Below are 21,008 nucleotides of genomic sequence, written 5' to 3'. Positions count from 1 at the left end.
CTAATGGGCATTTGCTGCATTTTCTTAACGAACCAATAAACTTAAATGGGTGATTTTGGTGCATAAATATGGACCAAAATAGAACATGCTGCAATTATCATTATTATTATTTTTTTACGCACAACACCCCAGAGAGGTGACCCTGGGCACCTGGCTAAATGTGAAGAGCTGGGAGGGATAAGTGCTGTCTCGTCACGGTGGCACTTACCAGGCTCTGGTCTCAGAGGGATGACACGCAACCAAAGCCAGAACAGGATCTCTGCCCAGCGAGTGCCAATAAAGGGGGTTGTAGTAGGTATCACTCGTGACGCCACCGTTCCCACACACCGTTATTCTATGCGACGCAGTAATAAACACGAAGACTTGTGTGCAGTACCTCGTGTCCCTAGGAATGGTTAGGGCCCAATATAACTTTTACTTGCAATAAACTTGAATAACAGGCAATACAGGTACAATTCACTTTCCGCAGAAAAACGGGCTACAGCTAAGAGGTAGGGAGGATACATAGGAACAACACGCCCCTATGGTCCATGTTATTTATATGTCACTGCTCCTGGATTGGCAGCACTTCAGAGGAGAAAGGGGGGTAGGGGTCACTCCGCAGACACTCTGGCAACAATTACTCAGGAAGGCTTAGCCAATATACACCCCGCAGGGCAGATGGGTGGGCGGCTTAAACAAGTACCTCTGTGCAGTGATCCTAATGATGGACGGGGGCACAGGAAAAGCCTGTGATGTGAACGGTACCTGCTTTTAGAAACTGAGGGTTGCCCTCTCGCTCTGTTGCTGGGACTCACATCCACACTCCAAGGGCTACGGGATATCACTCTTCCGCTTTCATCTTCACCTAAATGTAAGCTGAAAGTGCTTCCAGGCGGCTCTGTGTTAACACTCTGTCGCAGGTAAGATGGAAGACCTTTTCCCGCTCTCAGACACTCCCATTTATACCTTCACTTATACCACATGACACAATAGAATTAATTCAGTGAATCTGTACTTTTCATATTCTGTCATTAAAAAAACAGATTGAATAGGAACCAAAAAAACGTGAATGCGCCCTTACTCTGTTCATGCAAGCGACTAGAGTGACCAGTTAACTCAGGGGGCAGACGGGCCATTTTGGCAGTCGGGGACTGAGCATTGAGGGGGCCACATCCCTTCATCTAATCTCCTTCATGGGGGAGGTTAGCCATTTTTCTTGTAGTGCCAAATTGACTTCCTCCCATCATAGATGTAATTGATGTCACCGGCCGCTGCAGCGCCCGCAGGGACCGTTCTTACAGGGAACCGATAATAATGATTAGCCTGCCTAATACATGCATGTCTGTGTTTAGGAGAAGCTTTATGGTCACCTTCATTGTAGTTGCCATTATCTACAACTGTGTTTACTGAATGTCAGCTGGGCCGCCGCGCTGCGATGACGCAAAACGGATAATTGGTGATTCTAAAAATAACACTTTATTGACTTATTCGGTTAAAGTCTGCAAAGGAAATGCTGATAACAGATAAGTACATAGCACAAGATAAGGTAGGTAACCAGATAGAGGGAAAACCGTAACAGCAGATCACTAATGGGAGGTCAGCGGAGGCAATTTGGTCTTTGGAGGATTTTACACAAGGGTTCAGGATTCTGGTTAAAGCGGTTGTGTCCGACTCACTTTATTCTAAGCTAAACAGGCCGCCCATCTGAAAAAAATAAGTAGTTTATTCTCGCTTCTCCCCTGTAAGACCCCCACTGGCGGCTCTAGGTCTCCTCATCAACTTATTATTTACAAGCTGCAGCAGCTTGTTTACAGGACATCACAGTCTACTGCAACAGCCTGTAAATATTACATCAGCGAGGAGACAGAGAGACACCAGTGGGGGGCTTACAGGGGAGAAGCTCCTCGATTTATTTATTTTTACATGGGCAGCCTGTTTTAGCTAAGAATAAATTAAGTTGGGTAACGTCTTTAATATACATACTGGGTATGTATACTACTTCAATGTATGCACTGGGTATGTATACTACTTCAATGTATGCACTGGGTATGTATAATACTGCAATGTGTGCACTGGGTATGTATACTACTGCAATGTATGCACTGGGTATGTATACTACTGCAATGTATGCACTGGGTATGTATACTACTGCAATGTATGCACTGGGTATGTATACTACTTCAATGTATGCACTGGGTATGTATACTACTGCAGTGTATGCACTGGGTATGTATACTACTGCAATGTATGCACTGGGTATGTATACTACTGCAATGTATGCACTGGGTATGTATACTACTTCAATGTATGCACTGGGTATGTATACTACTGCAATGTATGCACTGGGTATGTATACTACTGCAATGTATGCACTAGGTATGTATACTACTGCAATGTATGCACTGGGTATGTATACTACTGCAATGTATGCACTGGGTATGTATACTACTGCAATGTATGCACTGGGTATGTATACTACTGCAATGTATGCACTGGGTATGTATACTACTGCAATGTATGCACTGGGTATGTATACTACTGCAATGTATGCACTGGGTATGTATACTACTGCAATGTATGCACTAGGTATGTATACTACTGCAATGTATGCACTGGGTATGTATACTACTGCAATGTATGCACTGGGTATGTATACTACTGCAATGTATGCACTGGGTATGTATACTACTGCAATGTATGCACTGGGTATGTATACTACTGCAATGTATGCACTGGGAATGTATACTACTTCAATGTATGCACTGGGAATGTATACTACTACAATGTATGCACTGGGTATGTATACTACTACAATGTATGCACTGGGTATGTATACTACTGCAATGTATGCACTGGGTATGTATACTACTGCAATGTATGCACTGGGTATGTATACTACTGCAATGTATGCACTGGGTATGTATACTACTGCAATGTATGCACTGGGTATGTATACTACTGCAATGTATGCACTGGGTATGTATACTACTTCAATGTATGCACTGGGTATGTATACTACAATGTATGCACTGGGTATGTATACTACTTCAATGTATGCACTGGGTATGTATACTACTGCAATGTATGCACTGGGTATGTATACTACTGCAATCTATGCACTGGGTATGTATACTACTTCAATGTATGCACTGGGTATGTATACTACTTCAATGTATGCACTGGGTATGTATACTACTGCAATATATGCACTGGGTATGTATACTACTGCAATGTATGCACTGGGTATGTATACTACTTCAATGTATGCACTGGGTATGTATACTACTGCAATGTATGCACTGGGTATGTATACTACTGCAATGTATGCACTGGGTATGTATACTACTGCAATGTATGCACTGGGTATGTATACTACTGCAATGTATGCACTGGGTATGTATACTACTTCAATGTATGCACTGGGTATGTATACTACTGCAATGTATGCACTGGGTATGTATACTACTGCAATGTATGCACTGGGTATGTATACTACTGCAATGTATGCACTGGGTATGTATACTACTGCAATGTATGCACTGGGTATGTATACTACTGCAGTGTATGCACTGGGTATGTATACTACTGCAATGTATGCACTGGGTATGTATACTACTGCAATGTATGCACTGGGTATGTATACTACTGCAATGTATGCACTGGGTATGTATACTACTGCAATGTATGCACTGGGTATGTATACTACTGCAATGTATGCACTGGGTATGTATACTACTTCAATGTATGCACTGGGTATGTATACTACAATATATGCACTGGGTATGTATACTACTGCAATCTATGCACTGGGTATGTATACTACTGCAATGTATGCACTGGGTATGTATACTACAATGTATGCACTGGGTATGTATACTGCAATGTATGCACTGGGTATGTATACTACTGCAATCTATGCACTGGGTATGTATACTACTGCAATGTATGCACTGGGTATGTATACTACAATGTATGCACTGGGTATGTATACTGCAATGTATGCACTGGGTATGTATACTACTACAATGTATGCACTGGGTATGTATACTGCAATATACGCGCTGGGTATGTATACTACTGCAATATACGCACTTGGTATGTATACTACTGCACTATGTGCTCTGTGTGTATACTACTGCAATATACACGCTGGGTGTGTATACTTCTGCACTATATGCGCTGGGTGTGTATACTACTGCACTATATGCGCTGGGTGTGTATACTACTGCACTATACGCGGCGGGTGTGTATACTACTGCACTATACGCGGCGGGTGTGTATACTACTGCACTATACGCGCCGGGTGTGTATACTACTGCACTATACGCGCCGGGTGTGTATACTACTGCACTATACGCGCCGGGTGTGTATACTACTGCACTATACGCGCCGGGTGTGTAGACTACTGCACTATAGGCGCCGAGTGTGTGTACTACTGCACTATACGCGCCGGGTGTGTGTACTACTGCACTATACGCGCCGGGTGTGTGTGCTACGGCACTATACGCGCCGGGTGTGCGTGCTACGGCACTATACGCGCTGGGTGTGCGTGCTACGGCACTATATGCGCCGGGTGTGTGTACTACTGCACTATATGTGCCGGGTGTGTGTACTTCTACACTATATGCGCCGGGTGTGTTTACTACTGCACTATATGCGCCGTGTGTGTGTACTACTGCACTATATGCGCCGGGTGTGTGTACTACTGCACTATACGCGCCGGGTGTGTGTACTACTGCACTATACGCGCTGGGTGTGTGTACTACTGTACTATACGCGCTGGGTGTGTGTACTACTGCACTATACGCGCTGGGTGTGTATACTACTGCACTATACGCGCCGGGTGTGTATACTACTGCACTATACGCGCCGGGTGTGTGTACTACTGCACTATACGCGCCGGGTGTGCGTACTACTGCACTATACGCGCCGGGTGTGCGTACTACTGCACTATACGCGCCGGGTGTGCGTACTACGGCACTATATGCGCCGGGTGTGTGTACTACTGCACTATACGCGCCGGGTGTGTGTACTACTGCACTATACGCGCCGGGTGTGTGTACTACTGCACTATACGCGCCGGGTGTGTTTACTACTGCACTATATGCGCCGGGTGTGTGTACTACTGCACTATACGCGCCGGGTGTGTGTACTACTGCACTATACGCGCTGGGTGTGTGTACTACTGTACTATACGCGCTGGGTGTGTGTACTACTGTACTATACGCGCTGGGTGTGTGTACTACTGTACTATACGCGCTGGGTGTGTGTACTACTGTACTATACGCGCCGGGTGTGTATACTACTGCACTATACGCGCCGGGTGTGTATACTACTGCACTATACGCGCCGGGTGTGTATACTACTGCACTATACGCGCCGGGTGTGTATACTACTGCACTATACGCGCCGGGTGTGTATACTACTGCACTGCACATAAGAAAAAGCAAACAGCAAAAACATTAGGCCTTTGTTATCGAAGCGGTCCAAAAGAAAACCTATCTTTGTGACTCATAGCAGCCAATCAGAAATCAGCTTTTGTTTCTTAGACGGATACTCTGGGACATTTATAACTGTCGCTATGTCTTTAGAGGAAGCAGAAAGCGCTCACCATAGCATAGTGGCTCAGGATGGTACTACAGGCATAGCTCCCATTGAATTCAATGTGATACCAGCTAAGACTGCTGCACTATGGTCAGCAATTCCATTTCCTCCACTGACCGTAGCAACGCAGGCAGTGGGAATCAGCTGATGGGCGGATATCACAGGTTTGTGTTGAACAGTAAGATGGAGATCCCAGTTTTGATAAGCCAGCCCTCTTGTGCGTAAATGGCGTAACAAAAATGGCATTAGAAGGGATTTCCGTTACTAAATTATTGTTGATCTATCCTAAGAATGGGTCATCGATATTTGAGCAGTGGGAACCTGCTGCTTGCGACTGCCGCCGATCAGCTGCTCGGAGAGGCCAGGGAGCACGGGCGAGTTATACGGCCCCTTGTCAGGCGTTTATTCATCACATGGCGTGAGAGCGATGAACAGCACCGCGCCAGGTGTGCAGTTCAGAGGCCACAGCAGCTGACGATCGGCGGATCTATCTTGGGGTTGGGTCATCAACTTCCAAATCCTAGAAAACTCTTTTAGGTTACTTCATCCGCAGCAGACGTCACCCCTTCTATTAAAAAGATGAAATCGGCAACAGATTGGTATGGATTGGTGAAATTGGTATTGGTGAAATCCGCACCATTGGTATGGATTTAATGCGGTTTCTGATGCGGAAAGGATGCAGAATTTGGTGTGGATTTTCTACTATGGAAAATCACTATTTTCTGCTATGTGGAAATGAACCTTTAACCCTTTGCAATCCAATTTTGGATTCAGGGTTTCCTAGGGGGCTTACTCTTTCTGCCATTATACAATGTCGCCATCTGCTGGCTAGAGCCAGTACTACAGTATGTGACATGCCAGAGAGGCCCCCGACAACAGAGGGGCCAGTAATATACAGCAACAATACCCTGCCAGATGTCTTCCGACATCAGAGCTGTACAGCCTTCAAGCAGAATGTCTTCAGACGTCAGACAGTGGATTGGAAAGGGTTAATGGGTTTTACCTAGAGATATGGTGTTATGGTCAACCTAAGAGCATTTGATTGAGTTGTTCTTCATGTAAGTCATGAGGACAACCCCTTCTTTAAAAGAAGCTGAATCAGCAATTCTGGATTGCCTAAATCAGCGTCTGCCCAAATGGATGGCCGACCCTGATGTACATGGATGGATCAGGTTCATTACTTGACACCACATCTCTTTGACATAGAAGGCGTCCCGTGCCCCCCCTCCCCCCTCCCCTTCACACACACTATAATGTCTCTATACACCTGTTGAGCATATGGAAAGGTGCGAGTCACCCCTTTTAATGCTTCCTGCAGTCTGGTTTCCAATTCAGGACTCTCAGAAAAATGGCTGACATCCTCTCTGCGATTTGTCACAAAGACTATATTGGTTGTCATATAGCCTTCCAAGAAGCAGAGTCTTACTAACTGGAATTCTCAACAAGTTGACTAAAGAAGATGGCTGAAAAACTTATAATAAAGGGGTTTCCCAGGTGTAGGATGAGTTTTAAAACTGGATCTCAATCTGTTAAAACAATAGAAGTAGCAGTGCTGACCCGTCTTCTCCCCCGGTGATCCAGTGCTGCAGCCCAGTGGTCCTCCGGAAGTTTGTTTGAGAATGGCTAGCACCTGAGTGCTGCAGCCAATCAGAAGCCTAGTGGTCAGATGCCACTTTCCTGGCACCGTGGCTCCCAGCATCTGAGTGGTGATGCCAGCGGTGGCCTCTGACTGGCTGCAGCACTCAAGTGGTAGATGTTTCAAAACAAAGACCGAGTGGACTGTGGAGCTTCAGCGCTGGATCACTGGGGGAAGGACAGGGTAGTACCTCTACTTTTATTTTACAGATTGGGATGCAGTTTTTTTTTTTTATTCCATTACACCCGGACAACCCCTTTAACGAATCATTTCCTATTATTCAGGGACATTTGCTTTTTGAAGAGTATTGCCCTCAGTAAACAGCTCTTATATGAAAAGGAAGTCGTTATGTTCATAACTTGATTATAGGGAATTGTCGAGTAGGCAATTCCTTATAATCTTCAGCGTGGCCCCGGAGGTCATGTCCTTCTTAAATATGAAGATGCTGTGTCACAGATGGGGAAAAAAAAGTACCAAATTTCGAAACTGATTTTAAAAAAAGCTGAATAGGCTCTTCAGTTGTCGTCCAGTTTTTGTCTAGGATGTCAGTTTTGGCTCGATGCGAAGAGTCAAGAAGAGTTTTTGCTTCATGACCTTTAATTTGCAGAAGTCCTTGATACTTTACAGTTTCTGTATCCTTACAGCTTAAGAATCTGTGTCCCCGCCATATCGGTTATGGGTCAAACACATTCTGTTCTAATAGATGCCTTACATCCATAATGGGTTTTGTTTTTACGGATACAGAGCTACAAATCTTCTGCATGATGTCACACAATGGATGTGAGCCCATTGTGTCACTAACTGATTTGACTTTGCGATATTGCTGATGGCAATAGATACGGGGTTCTCTGATTTTCACCCTTTAACCCCTCCAAATGGGATCTGGTCTTAGCTGCAGGAGTCCATGGGCCTTTACCCCAAGAGTAGTCTCTATGCATTGACAGCTGACAAGGACAAGTTAGATGCGCCGTAACGCGATATAGTTGACATCACAGGCTGAGGTTATGGCTGAGAAATTACAAACCTAAACGGAGAGACTGACAGAGGGTCAAGGTCCGGACAGGAGAAGATGGGAAAGCTGGGTAAACAGGCATGGGTCAAAACTAGAAATTGGACAAAAATCAGTAACACCTGGAAAACCAGCAGCCATTACACATAGACAGACCGAAATTATAAGATTCTGGCTGTATTAAGCCACCACTGGGGGGCGCTTGCTGTACATGGGATGCTACAGATCTAGGAATTGCATACTATTTACTATATACTGACCCCACTACTGCGCCAGGAACTTCATTGCTGTCATCAGTATTTCAAACTGTCAAAAAGCCCCTTTTATTAGAACTGCGCATTTTATTAAATGGGATCCGACCATCACTGAGTGATCTGTTTTCTTCTCTCCAGGTTCTTACTTTCAACGTATTTCTGTCATGTCTGAAGATGAAGATGAGGAGTGTTGGAGCAGACTGGATTGTTACCGGGTTAAGCTGATCTCCATTATAGATCCTAACCGGATAACCCCGTACCTCCGCCAGTGCCGCGTTCTCAACAGTGATGATGAAGAGAAGGTGTTCAATGACCCCAGCCTTGTCATCCGCAAGAGGAAAGTGGGTGAGTCTTATGGTTTAGAGTCACGTCTACAACGTCCATCACATCTAAGGACTACTTCCTGCACGAAGTGCTGGTATTGGGACACCCCATCAGTACCCTTGCAGTATAGGTGGTGACTGTGCACATCTGGATTGGTCACCGATGTCCTTGGCAAGGCAGCTACCAAAACTTGTGCAAGGTATTCTGGTTGCATCAAATAAAATGTTCTCGCTCCCGATGACGTCATCTAGAAATAAGCAAAGAAGGTTCTCTTTCATGGAAGCAGAAATCTTCAAACGATGTGAGAAACCCATATTAGGTTTATATATCATGGCATTGCAATACTTTTTATTAGACCAAGAAATAAGGTTTATCTGATTCCTAATTAACCACTTCCTGACCAGACAATTACCCCCTTTCCTAAGGTTTATAGTCTTTGGTCAGTCAAGAACTGGTTAGCACTTAAAGGGTAACTCTTTTATAGGGTTTCCCTTTAATGTGGACCTATCGCATTTCAGCACGGTCATTTTAATACCCATGCACTGGGCCCACATTGGTATAAAAACTAATCTAATCCAACAGGTTGCACCCCTCATTGTGGCTTCGCTGTGGTCTTTGCTCACTTCCTGGTCTAGCGGTCATGTGCCCATCCAAGCTCATGACTGCTGTGGCCAATCATTGGCCTCAACAAGTACTGAGACCAGGGATTGGCCGAAGCGGTCACATGCTTAGGCATATGACTGCTGAACCTGGAAGTGAGCATACACCGTGGGGACCGCAGCTGTGGGGGCATGCAAGAGGGGAGAATAACTTTTATCATTCTTTATGTTCTTCAATACTTTTGAGGACACAGATGTAGTTGGAAGTGGTGCCGCTGCCATATGAATAAATTGGTCTTCCATTCCAACAAAATGAAAATATTGGGATGGGACCTTACTGTATACATGTGTCTGCATACTGATGCTGACTATTATCGGTTGGCACCACTGACACAGTTACCACATTCCTCCACACAGGAGTGCTGCTGGATATCCTCCAGAGAACCGGGTGTAAAGGATACGGCGCATTCCTGGAAAGTCTGGAACTGTATTACCCTCACTTGTACATGAAGATAACCGGCAAAGAGCCTGCTCGCGTCTTCTCCATGATCATCGGTAAGACTTTTCGTGTATCTACTCGCCTTGTTTCCATGCGTCCTGTGCATTAGTCACAGCAGTATTTACAGGTAGTGTTGGGCTTGGCACACCCTAAATTACCAATCGTACCTCCTCCATGCTCCATCCATGAGCACAGCCCAGCCCAGCGGGTTATATCATTACTTCAGAGAGTAACATGATTGTTGGTAAAATAAATTATGTGTACAGAATGCAACCCTGCAGATGGTATGTACTATGTCCATCGCGTCACTATAGGGGGTCTGTATTGGGCCTTAGTCTTTGACATATATTAACAATGTCATAGAGGGATTGTACCGGAAAATATCAATATTTGTAGATGACACAAAACTATGTAAAGTGATTAACACGAAAGGACACAAGACGGTTGTAAGAGGATCTGGATAGGTTGGGGCAGAAAAGTGGCAAATGAGGTTTAACACTGATAAATGTAAGGTTCTGCACATGGGCAGAGGAAATACATGTCACCATTACACACTAAATGGGAAACCACTGGGTAACACTGACAGGGAGAAGGACTTGGGGATTGTAGTTAACTGTAAGCTTAAAGGGGTTGTCCCGCGAAAGCAAGTGGGTCTATACACTTCTGTATGGCCATATTAATGCACTTTGTAATGTACATTGTGCATTAATTATGAGCCATACAGAAGTTATCAAAAGTTTTATACTTACCTGCTCCGTTGCTGGCGTCCTCGTCTCCATGGTGCCGACTAATTTTCGGCCTCTAATGGCCAAATTTGCCGCGCTTGCGCAGTCCGGGTCTTCTGCTGTCTTCAATGGGGCCGCTCGTGCAGAATGCCGACTCCGTGTAGCTCCGCCCCATCACGTGCCGATTCCAGCCAATCAGAAGGCTGGAATCGGCAATGGACCGCACAGAAGCCCTGCGGTCCACAGAGAGACAGGATCCCGGCGGCCATCTTCAGCAGGTGAGTATGAAGACGCCGGACCGCCGGGATTCGGGTAAGTACTACCCGGTGTGTTTTTTTAACCCCTGCATCGGGGTTGTCTCGCGCCGAACGGGGGGGGGGGGTGTTAAAAAAAAAACGTTTCGGCGCGGGACAACCCCTTTAACTGGAGCAACCAGTGTCAGGCAGCTGCTGCCAAGGCAAATAGGATCATGGGGTGCATCAGAAGAGGTCATGGGGCACATGAGGAGAACATTGTTCTTCCTCTTTACAAATCACTGGTCAGACGACACATGGAATATTGTGGACAGTTTGGGCCCCGGTACTCAAGAAGGACATATTGGAGCTTTAGTGAGTACAAAAGCAGGCAACTAAAGTAATAAACGGAATGGGTGGACTACAATACCCAGAGAGGTTATCAAAATTGGGGTTATTTAGTTTAGAAAAAAGACGTCTGAGGGGCGACCAAATAACTATGGATAAATATATCAGAGGACAATACAGAGATCTCTCTCATCATCTATTTATACCCAGGACTGTGACTGCAACAAGGAGGTGCTCCCTACATCTAGAAGAAAGAAGGTTTCTAGACTGACATAGAAGGGGGTTCTTTACAGTAAGAGCAGTGAAACTATGGAACTCTCTGCGTGAGGACGTGGTGATGGCAAATTCAATAAGAGTTCAAGAGGGGCCTGGATGCCTTTCTTGAGCGATACAATATTATATGTTATGGCCACTACTCACTTCAGAAGGGTTGTTGATCGAGGGATTATTCCCATTGCCAGATTGGAGTAGGGAAAGAATTTTTCCCCTAAAATTAGGAAAATTGGCTTCTACCTCACAATTTTTTTTTGCCTTCCTCAGGATAATAGGCTGAACTGGATGGATATGTCTTTTTTCATGATATGTAATACATTCGTAACCTGTTTTCTCACTGCAGCTGTGATGAGAGCAGCCTAAAAGTATATATGATGACGTGTTACATATAATTATATGCTTGATATTACTGGGTATGTTGCTAGGCTTCCTGCCACCTGGCATCACCAGACCCTAATTTACCTTTGTATGACACACAGATGCTTATTGATGAAATTGCTGAGTCTTTAAAAGGTTGTAAGAGTCAAACATGGCTGCTTTCTCCTAGAAACAGCACTGCAGATGTCCATGGGTTATATCTTGTATTGCAGGTCAGCTCCATTGAAGTGAAATGAGGCTGAACTGCAATACCACACAGAAGCTGTGGACAAGTGTGGCGCTGGTTTCGGAACAGAGCAGCCATATTGAACCATATTTGTTGATTAATGACAAGAACTACTAAACAATGGTCATCCAAGGAACTGGTGACAACTCCATGATGGCGACGTTCTCGTTTTTGCTCTTGTCTAGACACAGCTGGGGAATCCAGCCTGACCCAGCTCCTCATGAACGAAATGTTAAAACTTCAGCAGACTATTCAAGAGGAAAGGAGAAAATACAGAGAGTTGCACGGCGTCATCCAGGAAAAGGATGATGTTATTCGAAAGGTGCAGGTCAAGGACAGCGAGCTGAAGAAACACCAGGAGAGGGTTCTCAAGATGAAAGAGGAGGTGGACAACTTAAACAAAGAACTCAAGAAGTGCAAGGATGAGAACTATGACCTGGCCATGAAGTACGCCCGGCAGAGCGACGAGAAAAACACTGCGCTCATGAAAAACCGCGAGTTACAGCTTGAGGTTGGTGGTGGAAGAGCATTGTCTCATCGCTGGTTGGAGAGAGCACCTTCTTACAGATGTTGTTGTGCCAGTAATGTATTTGATGCCCGCTGTCTCAGTGGAAATATTAGGGCAGATTTATTTTTAATGTCTTAAATTTGAACCATGCGAAAGAAGAGAAGATATAGCGCTGCATGTGCGTTACCAGAGATGGTTCAGGTAGCCGGCTCAAGGTTGACTCAGCCTTCCATCCTTCCGAGGTCGGTAAGATGAGTACCCAGTTTGGTGGGGGGTAATAAATAAATTACTTGAAAGCGCTGCGGAATAAGTTGGCACTATATAAATAACAAGATTGATTAAGTTATTCATTTAGATGTGCCTGTTAGTACCCTCTGACAGTCTTACACTCACCTTTGTTTGTTGTACTTGTCAAAGTGCCCAACAGTTGTACCAGCGATTATAATCGCTCCTGAGCTTGAACATAGGAGCGAGGATCGCTAAGTAAAGAGAGGTGGAGCCAATCGGGACGATCTCCAGTAGCCCCCCTCCATTCACAGTAAACGGACCAATTGGTGAAAGGCCAATAGTCAATCGGTTTTTATGCCTGCAGAAACTGGATGACAAACGTATTACCGTTCATCGTTCAGTCACTGCGGGCTTGTACACTGAACGATTATTCAGATCCCAGTGATCCAGTGAGAACCTGAATGTTGATTGGGCGTGTAAAAGGGCCCTAAAAGCTTGCAGTAAAGGCTCTTTTACACATAACTATTGTCACTCAAAATGTGCTCAAAAGCCATCTTTTGAGCGATAATCGTTGGGTGTAAATGTGCCCATCTTTGGCAACTTTTTTTGCCAAATGATGATTTTCAGTACGGTATGAAATCCATCATTCGGCAGAAGAGCTGATAAGATGGACCGCATGCTGTGCTCTGCCCGGGGAGTACTGATAACATTGTCTCAGCTGTCAGCCTGTGGCAGAACAAAGGGAATTTATTCAGAGAACAGCGGGTGGTCCTCTGAATAAATTCAACTCCCTGCGGCTCACAGGCTACTAATTGGTACTAATAGGCAAAGTCTAAAATGCATAATAAATCTAGTGCAGGACACGTACGCCAATTTTTCAATCTAATTGAACCAGAACTCTGGTATATTCGGTCCCACTCTGTCATGACTTGTGTATGCAAACAGCACATGGCCTAAAATGTAGATGCCTATGACATGGAGCGTTCTAGGTGGCCTCTCTGTGCCATCCTAAGACTACTTATTTATCTTTTTTTTTCCCCCCTCGTATGCAGATCGAGAAGCTGAAACACTACCTGATGAAGGCGGAGGATGACTGTAAACTGGAGAGGAAACATACCCTGAAGCTAAAAAACACTATAGAAAAACAGCCGAGTCTGGATGTCATCTATGAACTGCAGAGAGAAAACGACCTTCTGAAAGCCCAAGTGCAGGAACTTGATAACACTCCTCTACAGGTTGGGTGGCCTGCTTTACTACAACTATTACATGAAAAGCCCCTTAACCAGTAATTCCGATACTCTGAAATCTTGTAAGGTATGCTGGTCTTGCTTAACTAAACTCATCGGAATTGTTGTTGGCGAACGTTTGTTCTACTATTTTAGAATTTGCCGAAAGACATGACGGGGGAGAAGATGAAACTATACATACAGGATCTGGAGGACGATCGCAGGCAGGCCCTGGAACAGCATCAGGAATTGGTCAATAGCGTCTACGCCCTGAAGATGAGCCTGAGACAAGTTGAGGACCTCCGAGATAAGGTGGCTGATCTCCACACGTGAGTCTTAGGGGCTAACAACACTGTCTTTAGCTCCATCCATTTCATGGACGGATTCCGAAATGTGTCTTGGCCTGACTCAAAATATCATACGCTCTTATGATGCTTCAAGTTTAGGTCTGGAGACCCGCGGTCAGCCCAGGACTTGCTTCAGACGCCGGATGGAGGTAAAGACATTGTTGTTGGCCTCTTACTCACCTAACCTGTTGTTATAATGTTGGCTCTGATTTGTATCCTGACACACGTGCACAAAAAGAACGTCAATAAGCTGCCCCTATGCTATGCTGCATTCTGTGTCCAATGACTGCTAGTAGTGGTTTAGGCAATTACAACAAATTAGGTCTGAGCTGCAATACAAGACACAGCCTATGGAGAAGAGAGGTGCTGTTTCTGGGGAAAAAAAGGCAGAATTTTTCTTTTAATCCCAGACAACCTATTCAAATTCGCCAAAATCTGAAACCTGCCAATTTAATTCTCCAATACATCCCAATGGAGAGTAAAAAACAGCAAAATTGCGTGTCTCTCCTTTTGACATGTCATTGAGAAATACCAGCATTTAGTAGGGGAGATTTACTAAGCTACATGCACCAAAAAACAGGTGTACATGCCTTGCACCACATTTATTATGTATTTAAGTACTTTTTGAGCCTCACTTTACAAGTGGGCGACCCTCAGTGGAAAAGGAAGTGAATGGGGCATGGCTTAAAATACAATAACATGCACCCAAAGTAAAGTTACCAATAGGTGGTGTAAAGTTAGATGGAGTAGCCAATCGATGGAGCAGCCAATAGTGGTGTAAAGTGGCAAATTTATTATCTGATGATCGGGCATGATTGATCGCCTGATTGCTCATTTGTCTGATCATTGGGCCGTGTAAAAATGCCCACGATCAGTTGACTAACGAGGAAAGGCTTGTTCCTCAGCTGATCATATTTTTAATGTTTGATGGTCGCCAGCACAACTACAAGTGTAAGCAGGGAAATGTGCTGTCAACTAGTGTCATTGTATAGGGACAGTATATTGTGCTAGCGATGTATTCATCTCCATACCAGCTTTCCTCTGCCACATATGAATGACAGGAAGGATTGACAATTGAGAATCTTTGAAAAAGGCCTATTCTCGATCTATATAAAAGGGCACAAACTATTAGGATTAGTAAATCTGCCCCAATATTCTTATACTATTGGCACCCCATGATGTATATGTTCATCCTAGGTGTGCAGGTTTAATATGGCATGGGCTTGGAAGACGAGTTTGCTCATTACACAGCCGGTGTTGGCTCTCTTTGACAGCTGACACCCAGCTGCGATCAGCGATCACACTGATCATGGCTGTTAGCAGCATTTAAGTAGTTATCAATTTTGACAGCATTTAACTCCCCTTGTTGGAGGTTCCTAATGATCCTCCACATGATGAGATTGCGAGATGCTGTTTAGATGTCATGTCAGCCAAGGGCCTACGGAAGAACCTCTGGGCTGCCATGTATTTCTGGCTATTTTCACATATCTACGTCACGTCTTCATAGAATGCCAGCAGAAATTCCATATGCTGTAACACTGAGGTATTGCAGTATATGGTATAAGTGAACAACTGATTGTAAGTTCCCTTAGAGCAGGGGTGTCAAACTCCTTTTCATGGAGGGTCACATCAGCCTCATGGTTCCCTTTAAAGGGCGGATTGTAATTGTGAGACTGTATAGTTATAGTGTCCCCCATAGTGGCATCCAATAGTAACAGCGACCCCTATAGTGGCCTCAATAGTAATAGTGACCCCCCCCCCATGGTGACCCCAGTAGTAATAGGATCTATTTCGCACAATTGTCTCGCCTGTGAAAGCAGCCTTAGGGCTTTTACGCACTAGCGGGTTTTGTTTTTTTTAGCGCTGCAGTATTGCTGCATTTGTTTCAATGGGACTTTCTAATGTTAAAATCATATCGCACAAAAATCGCAAGTTTGTCCTTTTGTGATTTTTGTGCGATGCGATTTTAACATTAGAAAGTCCCATTGAAACAAATGCAGCGATATCGCAGCAATAAAAAAAACGCTAGCGGGTAAAAGCCCTTAGAGGACTAAAAAAAAGATTTGGTATGTGAAAAAAAAAATTCTTGTAAAAAATGAAGGATATTAAAGTTTAACCCCCCCCCCCCTTTCCCGGATTTATAATAAAAATATCAAAAGAAAACAAAAGATATTTGATCGCTGCATCCGTAAAAGTCCAGTCTCTCAAAATAACGCATTACGTATCCCGCATGGTGAAAGTAGACAGAAAAAAAAGGCACAACCCCAGAATGATACATTATTGGGCATCCTGTTTCCAAGAATCAATTTAATAAAAATTTATCAAAAACTTGTATATATTCCAGAATGGTACCAATAAAAACTACAGGTTGTCTTACAAAAAACGAGCCCTCACACAACCCTATCAACGAAAAGAAGAGGGTACTGCTGTCAGAAGACGGTGGCAGAAAATTAGTCATGTTTTTAAAAAATAAAATTAATTTTTAAAAGTAGTACAGCAAGAAAAAACTAAATTTGCTATCTACAGTCTAACTGACTGAATAACATTATTGTCTTTCCTGCAGTCTGTTTGCTGTAACCCCCCCCCCCTCCCCCCATGTTTTTTTTCCATTTTATTCTACTTAAAAAGTTTTTTTCAGTATATGCTGATGGTGATTTATCTGTTCAGTCGCTGCTGACTTTCGATCACCTTGTGGATCAGCATACGCCATGCTTCAAACAAAGAATGGACAAATACCTGTCTGGGATGATTTAGTGATCCTGCACTGAGCAGGGGGTTGGACCCGATGACTCTGGAGCAGGGGCATAACTATAGAGGGTGCAGGGGATGCGGTTGCACACGGGCCCAGGAGCCTTAGGGGGCCCCTAAGGCCTCTCTTCTCCATATTGGGAGCCCAGTACTATAAATAAAGCATTATAGTTGGGGGCCCTCTTACAGGTTTTGCATCGGGGCCCAGGAGCTTCAAGTTACGCCTCTACTCTTGAGGTCCTTTCCAACTCTACCAGTCTATGATTCTATGTTTCCCTGTCTTGGGCAGCTTCCTTCAGATTTTATACAGTCCTGTTTGTGTCGGCCTTGATTGTGTCTGGCCAGCGTGTTCTTTGGCGTCCTCTTCTTCTGGATCCACTGACTGCGCCGAGCATTAATGTTGTTTCCAGAGAATTGGCCCGTATGACATGACCAAAGTATGAAAGCCGTTGTTTGGTGATTTTGCTTCCTAGTGATACTTTTGGTCTGGCACTGTTTGGGATCGCCTTATTTGTGACCATCTCCGTCCATTGTGTGCGCAGCATACGCCACCAGTACCACCGCTCAAAGGCCTCCATCCCTCTTCTGTCTACTCTCTTGAGTGTCCGGCTCTCGCATGCATATGTAGTCATTGGGAAAATGATTGCATTGATTATTCGGATCTTTGCTGTAATGCTGATGTCTTTGCTCTTCCATATCCTCGCCATTCCTTGCACTACGGCCAAGGCAGTATATTATATGGCACATTAAATAGAACCATTGAAAAATACAACTTGTTCCACAAATCACAAACTCTCATACAGCTACTTTGACAGAAACATAAGAGTTGGATTTTTTTTTAAGTGGGGGGGGGGGGCGGGGGGGGGCACCTTAAATGGAAAAAAAAAATGACTTCGTTCTTCAGTGATTAAGTTAGGAGCGCCATTAATGTCTGGAGTCCTCTTCACTTGGTAATGCACTGAAACCCTTTGTGACTCACTGGGTATGTACTCAAGTCATGTCTCGCACTGTTGCATCAGAAGAGGGGTTTAGTGATGTTGTATTGGGGAAAGCATGTGTCCCGTGACTACATCCCCACCAGACTCACAACCTTACTGCATGGAAATTGATTAAAGGGGTTCTCTGGGACTTTACTATTGATGACTTATCCTCAAGTTAGGCCATCAGAAGTTGATTGCCAGAGGTCCACTGTTCAGGATCCCCGCCGATCAGCTGATATCGGGTTATCGGTCATTGGTGACAAAGCCAGAAGTAGACGTCTCTGTCCGTAATGCAGGCACAGCTGCCACTGAATTTATAGGAACTATGCCTGCAATACTAACTCGGGCCACTGCACTACGGACAGAGCTCTTTGCTTACGGCTCTGTCTGCAATGATAATGGGCCCAGCTGATGAGCGGTGATCCCAAATGGCAGACCCCACTCGTCAACTATTGACCACCTGTCCCGAAGGTAGGCCATCAATAGTAAAGTCCTGGACAATCCCTTTAACTTTTTCTGCAAAATGACAACAAATCTATATATTCCTAGACGATGCATTTGTTGCCTTGTATTCTCAGTACTCTGAGGAGAAGGAGGTCCTCGAGCTGCAATGTACCACACTAAAGAAAGACTCCAAAATGTACAAGCAACGCATTGAAGCTATACTACAGCAGATGGAAGAGGTGTGCAGCGAGAGGAACCAGGTAAGAACCCGCCTCACCGTCTAACACCCAGTGTGCACTGTTTTGGACTGAATGGATGGGAAACGATAAAGCTTAAGGGGGTTGTCCAGGGTTAGAAAAACATGGCTGCTTGCCTCCAAACACAGCGCCACCCTTGCCCATAGGGTTGTGTGTGGTATTGCAGCTCAGCTCCAGTGTTTCTTCCAAACATTAGATTAGTGTTTGGAAGAAAGCAGCATGTTTTTCTAACCATAAACAATCCCTCTAAGCTGGAGTTGATGCTGATTTTCGTATTGTGCATGTGATCCATTGAAGTATAGGCACTTCTAGATTTTATGAGGATACCAAATTAAGATGCACAACTAATTAAGGATTGTCTTCTCTTAATGAAGATTCACTGGCAATTAGCAGATAGCTCAGACTCCTAGCGATCCATTTTTATTGCTGGGGAAGATGCGAGAAAGCTGCACTTTTCTTCTGCAGTGGCCACTATAGGTGAAATGGAGTATTACATGGAGCCTATTTTAATCAATGGGTGAGCATATAATATATTAATGCACGGAGTTTTAAAGAGCTGAAGCTGCTTTTTATAGTTCTCTCCTCTTTGGCTAACAGTGGGGTCCCAATCAGGGGATCTTCCTCATTAAACCCATATACCCTAATAAGACATATGGACAGCCATTCAATGACACCTCAGAACATACTTCTTAGTACTAATGTTGTGACCATTACAGCTCCCCAAGAGATTGGCGTCCTGACTGGTTAGTTGACTTAGGCCAGTGACCTACCACCATGTTTTTGTGCCCATAATACAGACGTGTGTCCCGGCCTGACCACGGGTCTCCTGACCCGGGCTGTATGTGGCATTGCAGCTCAGGCCATTCATTTCAATGGAGCTGAGCTGCAGTACCACTTACAGCCCAATGAAAGGGGTGGTGCTGTTCTGGAGAAAAGCAGCCAGGAGAAAAGACCTCTTGAAAGGTGGTCTAGCATTATAGTATGTAGTTGGATTAGACCATCCTAAGTACTTAACCTGCTGATCTTTTCTTTCATGTGTCGTAGGCCCTCGCTACAAGGGAGCAGTTCTATGAGCAATATACCAAGTGTCTTACAGAGAAAGACTTGTACAGGAAGCAGATCCGAGAGCTCGGCGAAAAGTCTGATGACCTCCAAATCCAGCTGTTTAGGAGCGAAGGAAAACTGTTAGCGCTGAAGACTAAGCTGAAAAGGACGGATTCACCAGCGCTGGTATAAAATACCTCAACCCTTAGTAATATCGTTAGCACTAATTGGGGAACATTATTGCATTGACGCAGCTATGTGGTGGGTGTGATCTCCAAAGATGCAAAGACCAATGTCAGAAAGCTGCTCTATAGATTGCAGAGGCAACAGTGACACCTTCAGGATATTAATGGTATTACACCACATCTGAGAATCTATATGTAGTGTGCATAAGTTTTAAAGAACAGCAATGAAATGGCTTATAATGGATTTACTACACAAATTCAGTGGTTTTCTCCATGCTCCCCATTCAGAACACCACACGCTGCCCTCCCTGGTATTCCCAGTGATGTCTGTAAATATATGTATAAACCTTACATTCTGATGTCAGAACCTGAAGCTTATACAGAGAGGAGCGGGGCTAAACAGGCACTGATTGACCCATGGAGCTCCCATTCTTCTAAAAAGAGGCTCTCCAGCAGCAGTAGCAGCAAATAAGAGGACAGGGAACAACATCACACACACCTCAGCTGCTGCAGAACTTCATAATACCTTAACTACTTACCGACCTACTCTATGGAAAGGATGAGAGAGTTTCGAATCAATCCATCAATGCTGGACAGAGACGACAATCAGTGGCACTCTTCAAAAAGAGGTTCTGTAGCAGCTGAGATGCGTATAACCTTTGGAATGATGTACTCTCTACATTAACTCCTTCATGACACACATATGGCTATATATGTCCTACCTGCACATACCCCATGCAGTTAGCTTGTATATAGCCGTCGACTGCATATGTAGTGTATGGAGCGGATTCGGGAGCCGAACCTCCATACATGGCGGCTGTCAGTTGTCTTACAGTCATCACCACCAGCAACAGCCACAATTAGAGAGAACTCTGATCGCGGCTGTTAACATTTGAAATGCGTCTGTCAGTACTCCTCAGTATATATACATGAGATACGTTATCCTTAGTC

The 21,008-nt window shown here is 44.5% G+C and overlaps 1 protein-coding gene across 1 annotated transcript in view; it reads left to right on the top strand.

Moving 5' to 3' along the window:
• Nucleotides 1-21,008, top strand: part of CARD9 (caspase recruitment domain family member 9) — a 48,409-nt gene that overhangs the window by 15,413 nt on the left and 11,988 nt on the right. The window contains exons 3-9 of the mRNA XM_066580510.1: nucleotides 8,624-8,830; nucleotides 9,826-9,963; nucleotides 12,276-12,601; nucleotides 13,879-14,061; nucleotides 14,209-14,364; nucleotides 18,706-18,831; nucleotides 19,873-20,058. Coding sequence (XP_066436607.1) covers nucleotides 8,650-8,830; nucleotides 9,826-9,963; nucleotides 12,276-12,601; nucleotides 13,879-14,061; nucleotides 14,209-14,364; nucleotides 18,706-18,831; nucleotides 19,873-20,058 — 1,296 coding nt within the window. The 5' untranslated portion in view covers nucleotides 8,624-8,649. The remainder of the gene's footprint in view (nucleotides 1-8,623; nucleotides 8,831-9,825; nucleotides 9,964-12,275; nucleotides 12,602-13,878; nucleotides 14,062-14,208; nucleotides 14,365-18,705; nucleotides 18,832-19,872; nucleotides 20,059-21,008) is intronic.

This window comes from Eleutherodactylus coqui, chromosome 10 (assembly GCF_035609145.1).
Source record: "Eleutherodactylus coqui strain aEleCoq1 chromosome 10, aEleCoq1.hap1, whole genome shotgun sequence".
NCBI lineage: Eukaryota > Metazoa > Chordata > Amphibia > Anura > Eleutherodactylidae > Eleutherodactylus > Eleutherodactylus coqui.
Note: the sequence above shows the minus strand (reverse complement) of the source record. Positions and strands in the feature narration are given on the sequence as shown.